Here is a 13,077-nt window from a genome sequence, read left to right on the forward strand (position 1 = left end):
ATTTGATAGTAATAGAGAGTTACTAGATAAACTACTTGTCTGGTTTTTTTAAATGACAAATTGGATTCATTTAAGATATCTCATAATATTTCACCCCTAGTTTGATTAGGATTGAAATTGCTCCCTATCATTTTGACCCAGCCTATGGGAAATCATAGCCGGTCACAAGCCCGGATAAATGGGGAGTGTTGGTTCCCGTGGCGACGGAACCGTGAAACAAGCTGAGAATCCAATGGCAGGACAACACACGGATAAACAACTCTGTAATCCGTGACGTTCTGCCTTTGGCCTTCACAATGCAACGGTCACTGCCTTGTGGACGTTGACATTTACGAAGATTAAGTCCAAAAGTAAGTCCTATCATTTTGTACTGTATGTAGGCAGCAGATTTAACTATAGAAGGTTGCCTGTGGGCTTCTGTGGGTTCTAAATGAAGGATTCCTAAGCTTCTAGAACTTCAATTAACTGTCCTTTACAACTCCTAAAAAAAGTAGAGACATAAATACATGCCACCTTACTCAAAACAGATTATTTATCATGTTTTTTTCTTTTATACAGAGCTTCAATTCAGATTCCTTCTAGGCTTTTATTTATATTACATGTCAGATAATAATCTTGTTGAGATTTACTGGTGATACGGTTCTTCTCCATCTTGGTGGAGATAGCATCCAGGATTGGGTTGACATCATCTGTGAATTTTCAAGCATGAATTTTAGTACAAGAAGTTAAATGGTATCTTCTCTTACCTTCTAAGAATCCATCTTTTTTGGTTGGGTGGAGGAACTTAACAGCATTTTTAATGGATGTTTCAGGATAATGGCGTAGCAGTTGGGTTCATGAGTATATGTTCTGAAGTGAATGTACAGCTGCTTCATGACTGCTTTGACTTGAGACTTTTCCACGGACTTTGCAAACCACATCCAGATGATATACTTAAACCACCATGCATTTCAGTTGGAATTACAGGTGAACTCAAAATATTTTGGGAAATTTAACTTATTGCTAAAAAATGCATTGTGCTAATACATTTCCTAGCAGGGTGATAATACTCTTAAAATGTATTAGTAATAATTTTCCTAGAGGAAACTGCATAAGAAACAGTGTATGAAAAGTAAATACTAGCAATATTAACTTTGGAAAAACATAAATTTTACAAAAAAAAATGTGTTAGATTAATTGACATTTTTAATAATAGCTAGTTTTTAAGTTTCTTAAAAGTTAATTTGTTTATTAGGCATCAGGCGATTTTAAAAAATCAGCTGCTGATTTCCTTGTAAGTTTTTGAAGATCCCTGCTTCAGTGGAATATACTGTAACTCTATATCAGATAACTCCTACTTTACATGCCTTTCGGTTATCTCTCTATCTAAAGAATGTGGTACATATTTCCAAGACTAGCCATTCTCCCTGTTGGTATAAATATATTCTATGCAGGTGTGATGTCTGTCTTGGGCCCTCAGAAATAAAGCCCAAATCAGGCCTACATGGTCAACTGCATGTCTGGCATGTCTCTATAGATCAGTGATCAGAATGGGACTGTTCTCCTCCTACCCTTCACCGCCACTTTTTCACCCCCAGGGTTTCTCCCCCAATCATCTATCTCTGCCATTTCGCCTCTGCTGTTACGGCCCTAGCTGTTCGTCCTGAGTAATGGGACTCAGCCTCTTCAGTGCCAGGCCCTTCCTCACGGGCCTTTGGGAGAAATACTCTTCACCCCGGCCTTTTGGGCTCAAGAGACCGTTAGCTGCCAGCTAATCGGAGAAAGGGAAGGAGAAAGAGAGAGGGAGAGGGAGGGAGAAAGTGTTTTGTGTCGAGTTCCCAGTTGCCTTGGGTCAGAGCTAGAAAATCCTTAGCATTTGCATTCCCCCCACCCTGAAATGTTGTGGAATAGCTAGACAATCCTTTGCATTCCCTCCACCCCAAAATGTGGGGAATAGCGAGAAAATCCTTTGCATTCCTCCCCCCCAAAAAATGTTTGCTTTTCAAAACTCCTGTTTTGCTATCTGTAAGATGTCCTGGTGATATCCTTTCCACATACAAACTTTTGTTTCAAAACTCTTGTTTTTCTATCTGTGAGATATCCTGGTGGTACCCTTTCCGCATACCAACAACATAACTGTTAGAGTTTGCATGTGGCTTTTCAAAGCTCCTGTTTTGCTATCTGTGAGATGTCCTGGTGGTACCCTTTCCACACACAAACTGGCAAATTCACTTGCTCCCCAAAGATGGAAATGGTAAGAAGAACTAATATAAAGAACATTCCATCAATTCCATAGGGACATAAAACCAGGATATTAATATTTAAATTTGATACTTTAACACAATCACTATCTCAATGTTATAGAAAACCAATTTCAGGGTTTTTAAGGCCCTCTCAGCACAAAGAAATATTCCCCAACATTTGGGGGGGGGAGGAATGCAAAAGATTTCCTACTTATTCCCCACATTTTGGGGTGGGGGGGAATGGAAAGGATTTATTAGCTATTCCCCAACATTTTGGGGTGGAAGGAATGCAAAGGATTTTCTAGCTATTCCACAACATTTCAGGGTGGGGGGAATGCAAATGCAAAGGATTTTCTAGCTCTGACCCGAGGCAACTGGGAACTTGACACAAAACACTTTCTACCTCCCTATCTCTCTCTTTCTCCCTTCCCTTCCTCTGATTGGCTGGCTGGGGTGAAGAGTATTTCTCCCAAAGGCCCGTGAGGAAGGGCCTGGGATGGAAGAGATTGAGTCCCATTACCCAGGACGAACAGCTAGGGCCATAACAGCAGAGGTGAAATGGTAGAGGTGGAAGACTGGGAGAGAAACCCTGGGGGTGAAAAAGAGGCGGTGAAGGGTAGGAGGAGAACAATTCCTAACCCTCAGTGATGGCTAACCTTTTTCCCATCGCACGCCAAAAGCGGGAGAGTGCCCACACCCATAATTCTATGCGTGCAACTCCCCTGGCCACGCACATGCGCGCCTGACCCCACCCTGCCCCCTGTTTTGGTGTGCGATGGACCCATTTTTCACCCTCGCAGGCTCTAGAGGCTTTCTAGGAGCCTGGGGGGGGGGGCAAAAACGGCTTCCCCCGCCCCGCTCGGAGGCCCTCCGGAGGACGAAAAACGCCCCTACGGGGAAACCAGAAGTTCAGGAACGGATTTCCGGTTTGCCCATAGAGCCATTTTTTGCCTTCTGGAGAATTCAGGAAGCCCGTAGGGCTGTTTTTCGCCCTCTGGAGGCTTCAGGAGGCTTCCATGAAACCTATGCAGGGAGAAAAATGGCCCAACGCACAAACCGGAAGTCTGTTCAGGGAAGCCTCCGGAGGGTGAAAAACGGCCTAAAATGAAGGCTGAAGTCGCACACTGGAGCTGACAGGGCAATGCCTTGCATGTCCTAACAAATGGCTCCGCGTGCCACCTGTAGCATGCATGCCATAGGTTCGCCATCATGGCTATAGATTAAACAAGGCATTTGGCTAGGCCAAGATGATGGGTAGAGGTGGAGCAGCAGATAAATGTAGGGTGTGTACAAATACATCCTATATGCTTAGTGACCACTGGATTGCAGCAAAAAGCTTTAGTGATGCACCAGATTTCTGCAAATCTGATCTGATAACACTAATACTGATGCAATGTGCTGCCATCACTAATACTGATACCCCCTGTGCTCTCTTAAATCCACCCACACACCAACAAAGATCTAAATTGCCACTATTTTATATGGGTACAGCTTTTAGGTATCAGAAGAGATATCATCCCTCAAATGTAGTTACTAGCTCTTTAATTGATCACAAATGTTGGGATAGAATGATCCATCTGAGAGATTTTTTTTGTACCCAAGCAGCTGTACTTGGCTCCTTATTCCCTTATTCTAGGTTTTTACTAATGATTATTAAAAAATTTGCAGTTGTCATGAATGCATAAAATTTTTAATTTGCAATTATCATGAATTTAAAAAAATACTGTCTCTGAAGTTTTGAAAACTAAAATGGATAATTATAAAAAATTGAGCATAGGTTATTAGACATCACTACCTAGAAGAAAGTGCTGTTAAGCTTAAAGGTATTTCATTCTGAGTAGACTTATTAGGAATCCACATTTCAGAACTGATTTCCCCTGCCGAAAGTTTAAAAAATGTATAGAACTGAATATAAAAATAAGTTCATACTATAAGAAAACTGCTAACTTTATAATTTACTTTATGCTTTATTTTCTCTTTCTTCCATTTCCTCATTCACAAGATGAAAACATTAGCTTAGGAAGTCAAAGAGAAGCGATTATGGATACCCAGAATATAGAAATTCAGGTAAATATCTGCAGGAATACTTTAATGCTGAAAATTAAATCTTCCTTAAGAAGTTGGACTTTCATATTGTGCGTGGCAATTAAACTAAGTTTTGGGTTTAGCTTTGTTTTTGAAAGCTGAATATAGCTGAAGAATAATAAATGTTATAATTGTAGTCAGGTTTACATAATTTTTCATGGTTACATTTAAGTAGAATCCATGGATGTGAATGTATTTCCAATTATTTCACATATATACATAGCTGCTTCTGATTAAATGGGCTCTAATACCTTGTTTCCCCGAAAATACGACAGGGTCTTATTTTCTTTTTACTTACAAAGTATGGCCTTGGGCTTATTATAGGGGAAGGTTTATTGTTTTGGAATTGCTGGGCGGCTGCTCCCTTGTGAACTGGCTCCCGAAGAGCCAGGCACAGCTTCAGGGGCAAAGCAGCCATGAGGTGACCAAGCGCACGAGCAACCGCCCGACAAACCCCCTCTCCAGCCGGGCAGAGCACCAGTCACTGACCTAGGGGGTATCCCTAAGGCACCAAGCCATGTGGCGCTCTGCCTGCTCCCCAGCTCCCGCGGCTTGGCACATTAGGGATACCCCCTAGGTCAATGCATGGAGCTCTGCCCAGCTGGAGAAGGGGGTTGTGTGAGCGCCTGTTCAGCCCCCAGCAGGCATACCTCCTAGTCTCAACATGTCCGGGCCCAGCTCTCCCTGCAGCAGCCACCGCTGCCGCCGCCACGCTCCAAGCATAACATCTTTTCTGGTTCCAAACTCCAAAACTCGGCTGCCGAGTCTTCCAGCAGCGGCCGCTCTAGGAGTGCGCTCTATGGTTGTGGGCTGGCTGCTGGAAGACTCTCTGTCCGGAAGACACCCCCCCCTCCGGCCAGGCAGAGCGCCATGTACTGATCTAGGGGGTATCCATAATGTGCCAAGCTGGGAAGCGGGCAGAACACCACGTGGCTTGGTGCCTTAGGGATACTCCCTAGGTCAGTGACTGGTGCTCTGCCCGGCTGGAGAGGGGGTTTGCCGGGCGGTTACTTGTGAGCATGGTCACCTCATGGCTGCTTCGCCCCTGAGGCTGTGCCCGGCTCTTCGGGAGCCAGTTCACAAGGGAGCAGCTGCCCGGCAACTCCCTCCTCCGGCCAGGCAGAACACCACTCCCCAACCTTGTGGTATCCCGAAGGCACCAAGCAATGTGAGCGCCTTTCTCCCCCCTGTCTCCTGCTGTTTGGCGCCTTCAGGATACCGCTATGTCGGTGAGCCCGGGGGGGGGGGGGGGGTTGTTCAAGGGATTTATTTTCAGGGGTGGGCTTATATTTTTGCCCATGCGAAAAATGTGGCAAGGCTTTAGTTTCTGGATAGGTCGTGTTTTTGGGGAGACATGGTAATTTTTAAATTGTATTTGATGTGTTATAATAACTTTATCTGAATTAAGATGAAAAGTATATGTATATGTTACTGAGCGATCCTAAATGAAGTTAAAATGTTAGCTTTGTTAGATTGTTCCAGACTGAAGAGTTTGAAAGCTGTGTGTATCCTTTTTAAACTTCCAAGCAAACATTTATTTTCGGTAGGTATGTCAGGTCAAGGCTGGAGTAGGCACTTTCAGGTGCCATCTATAGAGAGTGAGATTTGAATTAATTACTTGAACTCCGCCTTGGCCTTTTTATACAGTTCCATTGTTGCCATGACAGGTGATGATTTCCAAAGCAGATGTATCACTCCAAGCAGCACTTCTCACCATCAGCAAATAGATGCTTTTCTAATCATTCTCCCACACTCGACCCACCTTTTACCCATGGGCAGTTTAAGAAGTGTGAAATATAAATAAATATAAAAATGACCAGTTAATATTTTTAAGGCAAAACTTACACTGCATACATGCCAGTGAGAAAGGCATACCTTAAAAACTGAACAAAAGAAAATGCAGGATTAGATTGTCCCAAAGGTGCTTTTTTCAAGAGGCAACTGGACATTCTGATTTTTCTTTGAAGCTGTTTCACTTCTCATCCAAGAAGCTTCTTTAGCTTCTTTAGTCCAGTTGCCTCTTGAAAAAAGCACCTTTGGAACAAGCATGACCTGGATGACTGAGAATCTCCATAGACATAGAGGATTAGATGAGTCTTTAGTTTGCTCAGAAAGGTTATATAAAGCAGTGTTTCTCAACCTTGGCAACTTGAAGATGTCTGGACTTCAACTCCCAGAATTCCCCAGCCAGCAAATGCTGGCTGGGGAATTCTGGGAGTTGAAGTCCAGACATCTTCAAGTTGCCAAGGTTGAAAAACACTGATATAAAGAACAAGCCTTGAGACATTCTGAGTCTTCTGACCACAGAAAATAATGGAAGTTGAAATTCCCTCCTAGGTCCCTTCTTTTTCATTTCAGATCATCAAGGTAGTGAGTTGCTATTTTCATACAACCTTGAGAAAAAGTGAGATGTCTTTTTCAGAATTAAATGAAAATATTTGTTAAAATTCATTGTTCCTTGCCTGGCTGTATATGGAGTAGAGACTGTAAAAAAAAAGAATGCTTGAAATTGTTTATGAAAAACAGAAAAATACATTGTTCTAATATTTTACTGCATTTGTCAGGCGGTATTTTTCCTCAAAACCAACGGAGAGTTTGTATTTTCAGCATGCATATTGAGCTCAGTATCAACAAGAAGGTGTGCAGAGTTCATTGGAAGCATACTATACACAGAAACCCAGTAGTCTTTTTCTATGCTTCATCATAGCCAAAAGGCCAAGGTGGCCATGGCGAACCGGAAAAGTGACATGGTTGCAGCCAGCCAGATGTGGCAAGTTGTCCTATTCCATCTTCATTTAGCAACCACAATTGGCCTGGTAATTGGGTTTTAAGTGAAGTGGTTGTGAACTCACTACTTATCATCTTACTTCAACTGTCCTTTGCTTTTCAGAAAGTTGAAAATGCAGGAGTTGACTGTAAAATTACTTCTTCATCACTGTTGTAATCATGAACCGTTGCTAAACAAGATGGTTGCTAAATGAGGACCACCTGTATACATTGTTGGGTGATGAGAATTCCTCAGTTCTAAAGCATTCTAAATCATGCATTGAGACTGCATGGATACAGAATCCATATTTGCAAAGATAAATGTTCCAAAAATGTTATGAACAATCAAGCAATCCTTATCCCTCACTATTTTCATTTCTCAGAATATTACAATGCAATTTCTGATCACTTATTAAAATATGTGTTCAGAAATGAAAATATTGCCAATGTGTATGTGTACTACACAAAAAGTGATGACTACAACATTTCATAATCCTAAAAAGGTCGTCTACGGCTTCCAAAAGAATGCACTAATACTATTGATTAGCTATGACCAGAAACTCAAATATTGTTTTTAGGACATAGAGAAATATAAATGCTGTTAACAGATTTTTCCCCTCCCCTCCAATTTGTATTCTAACAGAGATCCAGCAAAATTGGAAGCATTTCTTCTCAAGCTTCAAATGCAAGTGAAAGTGCAATATTATCTAAAGAAAGTATTCAGGCAAGTCCTTTGAATCTAATATTTTGGACTCTTAATTTTTTATATCTTACTTATTTATATCTTCTGCATCCACTGTAGGTTTATTTACCGTATTTTTCGGAGTATAAGACGCACCGGAGTATAAGACGCACCAAGGTTTTGAAGAGGCAATTTTTGTAAAAAAGCAGATAGGTAGATAGAGGGAGAGATAGAGGGAGAGAAAGAGAGAGAAATACAGCAGGTAGGTAGGGAGAGAGAGAGAGTGTGTGTGTAGGTAGGTAGGTAGGTAGATAAAAGGATAGAGATAGAGAAATAGAGAGAGATAAATACAGTAGATAGGTAGGGAGAGAGAGTGTGTGTGTAGGTAGGTAGAGGGATAGAGAGAGAGAAATAGAGAGAGATAGAAATACAGTAAATAGGTAGGTGTTTCTGCTGGCACAGCACTTGATCAATGTAATTCTCATCAATCAGAGAGCTTTCCAAAGGGAAAAAAAAGTTTTTGCACTCTGCAAACCTCCCCAAAATGGCCCCTTTTGCACGAAAATGGGCCCGGTTTTTTTATTTTAAAAAAGAGGCATGAATAGCCTTGGGGGGGGGGGGGGCTTTCAGAGTGCTCCTCGGGGGGGGGGCAAAAATGAGCAAAAAACTGCCATTTTTTTTTCAAAAAACTGCCATTTGTTTGCAAAAACAGGCCCATTTTTTGTCAAAATAATTGCATGCATAGCTGTTGTGACTCAGCAGAAGCTTGCTGTGAGTTGTTTTGGGATGCAGGATAACAAGCAGCTGTGGCTCGTTAAGGCTCTCCTCCTGTAGATAAAAGACTGATGGTGCCACGCCTTAGTTGCAGAAGTCAACGTTCCTTCGTCGTTCGTTTGTGAGTTCAGTTCCGTTCCTGTTCGAGTTAGTGTTCATGATTCAAAGAGGGACTTGGATAAGTGATTTGCTTTCTATAAACCTGGTTTGCTGTAAAAGTTGTTTTTGCATTTGCTGTGTAACTTTTTGCCAGAGACTTTATCTATGTTTATTTTGGGCTCGCAGCCAGCTTGAGCCGGGACTGATAAAGATATTTCCTTCGAAGTTCTGTCTGGCTGTCATTTGGGAACAAGTAAGGAGGGGGGTCAGAACACATAGCCTTATGGAGCCTTATAGAGTGCTGCTGGGGGCTGGGGGGGGGGGCAAAAAACAGTCCATTGTTTGCTCATTTCTGCCCTTTCCAGCCTCCAGGAGCTCTCTGAAAGCCTCCATAAGTGTATGCACAGCCATTTTGATGAAAGGACACAGCTTTGGGAGGCAAAAAATGCTGTATTATAAGACGCACCCAGATTTTCAGCCTCTTTTTTGAGGAAAAAGGTGTGTCATACTCCAGAAAATACGGTATATCTTCTAAATCAAAGTTAAGAACTAGATAAGAATTTATGACTTGTGTAGCAATAATTTACAGAGGTGGCCAGAGAATTTTAGTAATGCATACCAGTATGATGCTTTCTAATGCTAGCTAAGTCATAAATTTGTTATAATTCTAGCTTTTGGGAGGCATCTATATTTCTCTGTCTCATGGTGCTTGACTCCATTTCTTTTACATTTTTAAAATGTTTTTCTTATTTTGATTATCCTGAATTTCTGCTTAATATTTTTTATTTCAAAGTTCATTATTTGTTTTCTTACCGTCATTTTCTCCATTATATATTCATTTGAAATCATTCTAGAAAAATATAAATTTGAATCAAACTGGCTTAAATGTTCCATTCATGTACAGAGGATCATTACCCCAAGTCTCATAGGTTGCACAGAATCCTTTAAAGCATATTAAACTATTATTACTTTACATTAATAGGGGCTGAATCTTGGGCCCTGCATTTAGATATTTTTTTAGCTCTTTTGAAGAATAAGAATTTCAGGAAAAATGAAATGCAGTAGATCACCTTTCCTTAGATAATTTCTCTCTTCTTTTATAAAACTTCAAACTCACTAATACAATGTTCCACCCTTATTTGTTTTTTCAAGAAAAAAACGGCCTAGCTACAAAAATATATTGTCATGAGGCAAAGTGGAGATGGTAAGGCATTTTTCTTGGAAATAGAGGTGAAGATGAAGGCAAAACTCAAGTTCCTACTAATAAATAGAAATGTAACTTCAATGTAAGTTCTGTAAACGTAAGTCTTAACATTGAAGTTGTTGTGGCCCAGCAGGAGCTGTTGGAGCTGTCACCAGACTCTGACAGCGAGGGGCCCTATGAGCCGGCTCTGGAGGATGTGGAGGACCCTGGACAGGGTTCCGACTCCGAGCAGGGTGCAGAGAGGCTGGTTGGCCACCAGGAGGCACCTGAGTCTTAGGCCAGTGGGAAGGAGACAAGGGAGAATGAGCCGGACGCCAGCAGTGAGTTGTTTCTGGATGCCTGGCACCGAAGAGCTAATAGGCATCAGGAACACTTGTGCAGTTACAGGAGGTAATTGTACTCAGCTGGTGGTCATTAGGCTCCTCTCCAGACTATAAGAGGACGGCTTGTGCACATGCCCCTCTTGCAGAAGTCAACACAGGAACTAATGTTGGAGAACATTATGGTGAGCTTGGCAGGCTGGATTGCCGCCAGGGCTTCTCTGCGGTGGTTTGCTGCCAAGGACCTGTCTGTCTGTTAATTAAATGCCGTAACCTACCTTTGGCTCGGAGTGAGTTGGTGTGGGACGAGGGGGGTCAGAACAGAAGTTTATGGAAAACCCACACAGCGAGATCAGTATTTACATTTTGATTTTCACAACCCAGTGGAGCTCAAAATGGGAGTGATCAAAACCCTACTCCACCAGGCTGAAAATTTGCCCATCAGTGAAGAGGGAAAAGAAAAAGAACTAAAACATGTCAAGGAATCCCTCACAACTTATGGTTATTCTGACTGGTTCATCATCAAATCCAGAAAAAGATCCAGCAGGAGTTCTTCCATTACAGACAAAGAAGAGAACAACAAACATAGCAACATTATCATTCCATAGGTTGCAGGAATATCTGAAAAGCTCAGGAGGATTTTCAACCAGTAGAACATACAAATACACTTTAAACTCAAGAATACACTAAGGCAGAATCTACCCCATGAATAAAATACACAGACAAAAGCTGAACAATATGATATATGCAATACAATGCAGTGAGACATGTGTACATTGGTGAAATAAAACAAGTACTTCACAAGTGCATGTCACAACATAGGAGATCAAACCCATCAGGACAAGATTCAGCATTTGAGAAAATAAAGTCACTCTCTTGAATACCGAAAAGTCCACATTTTGGATAGAGAGGATCATTGGTTTGAAAGAGGTATAAAAAAAGGCCATTTGCAGCAGTGCCAAGAAGATTCCACAACCAATTGCATCCTGAGGGCAAAGATAAAGCTCCAAGTGGCTTCAAGAGCTCTCACAGAGAGTGGACCAGATGACTGCAAAGAAATACAATCCTTCCATCATCCCCTAATTTGATCAGAACCTATCCTATCATTCCAACACCACCCAGTCTCAATTATCAGTACCTCTTCTTCCATCCTTCCCTCTCCCCCCCCCCCCCCCACGCCTCCATCACAACTGATGAAGTTTCTTGGATGATAAATGAAATGTTTTGTTCTTCCTCAAGGGAAAAAACAGTCCAGTTGCCTTTTGGGGCAAAAAAAAAGCACTTTTGAGAGAACGATGACTTGGATAACTGAGAATCTCCATAGACAGTTTAGATTTCCACTACTTTAAATTTATGCTTGGGCATTCTCAGTACTTTATATATTTCATTCCAGATTAATCTACGTTTTCTTTTAAATGTGAACAACACAGAATACAAATGTTTTGTATGTTTCCTAGGATCCCTGCCTTCTTAGATAAAATTTGTAAGTTTTAATAAAACCAATCCTGGAGATTTTTACCCCAAAAGATATACATGCATAGCATAGATGCATGTGAGCATGCAAGAATTCTTTCAGACACCATACTTCCAAAAGAAAATAATAATTTAATTACTTATTAGTGGTTAAAGTTAATTGCCTTTAAAATGAAGCATCCTATTCGTGTAAGTGACCTTTTGTGGTTATATACAAACACCAATCATTTTCACATGGAAATTGCCTATATACAAGGACACATACACAATTCTAGAAAAAGAGATTACAAAAATCTGGGTGGAGTCATCATAAACTATGTTTCTCTTTAAGTTCCCATTGAGTTCAAGGCTCTTATTACCAGGAAATTAAAAATTGGAAGCTTCTGTGATAGAGAAAGATTTACTTACTTCAACACTCTCCACCTAAACTAAGGTAGAAACTGGAAAATGAATCTTTTTTTCTGTTTGCAAAAGGAAATATCAAAACAATCTAGGAATCAAACACAAGAAAACATATAGCAATAGCAATAGCAGGTAGACTTATATACCGCTTCATAGGGCTTTCAGCCCCCTCTAAGCGGTTTACAGAGTCAGCATATCGCCCCCAGTCTGGGTCCTCATTTCACCCACCTTGGAAGGATGGAAGGCTGAGTCAACCTTGAGCCGTTGAGATTTGAACCGCTGAACTGCAGATAGCAGTCAGCTGAAGTGGCCTGCAGTACTGCACTCTAACCACTGCGCCACCTCGGCTCTTGCACTCTCACTCTGTAGTTGTCCCACTGAGTTCAGTAGTCCTTCACAGATATACATGCATATTCAAAGAGGATAACAACCTAAGTCACCCCTCTCTTTGATTCACTGATTAAAGGGGAATATATGCAGTAAAGAGCCGTTCCATAGAAGCTGTCAGATTATCTGGATTTTCAAAATCCTTATTTATGTGAAGAATTTTCATGGATAAAGTAGTCTCTCCCCTACAAACATTTACCTCCTATACATGCAGGACATCAGAAGAGAAAGTCTAGTATTCTACATCTCCTATGACATTACAACAGTGGGTTCTTACCTTCTTCTGTGGTCCTTTCAGTCAGCAAATTTGAACTTTCTACCTACTATTTTCAATGGGGTCTCTTCTATTTCAATAGTCTTTCTACTTTCAACTAAAGTAAAATGATATGGCCAGTTTTGAGAGGCGATTAATAGAGAAAATGCTTATCTTTGGCAGTAAGAGAAAACTTATCCAATGCTATAAAATATTTTTGAGATTAATTTGATCCAGTAAATATATTAATATTGAGCATATTAATCCTGTAGCTCATTCCAGTTGTTTTTTTAGTGCTGCAACAAATTTATCTAAAGTGAGCAGTCACCATCTTGAGCTTCTTGATTTACTTTCACCCTATTGCAAATTCAGTATGTTATCTTCCAGTATGCTCTTTCAAAAAGTACTTC

At 41.1% G+C, this 13,077-nt stretch overlaps 1 protein-coding gene across 1 annotated transcript in view; it reads left to right on the forward strand.

The window, feature by feature from the left end:
- CFAP61 (cilia and flagella associated protein 61) overlaps positions 1–13,077 on the forward strand; it is a 157,339-nt gene that overhangs the window by 21,575 nt on the left and 122,687 nt on the right. The window contains exons 8-10 of the mRNA XM_087721896.1: positions 813–966; positions 4,225–4,289; positions 7,717–7,797. Coding sequence (XP_087578022.1) covers positions 813–966; positions 4,225–4,289; positions 7,717–7,797 — 300 coding nt within the window. The remainder of the gene's footprint in view (positions 1–812; positions 967–4,224; positions 4,290–7,716; positions 7,798–13,077) is intronic.

The sequence above is a fragment of the Thamnophis sirtalis genome, unplaced genomic scaffold (assembly GCF_051295495.1).
Source record: "Thamnophis sirtalis isolate CommonGarterSnake01/CBP01778 unplaced genomic scaffold, rThaSir2_p1.2 scaffold_8, whole genome shotgun sequence".
Lineage (NCBI taxonomy): Eukaryota > Metazoa > Chordata > Lepidosauria > Squamata > Natricidae > Thamnophis > Thamnophis sirtalis.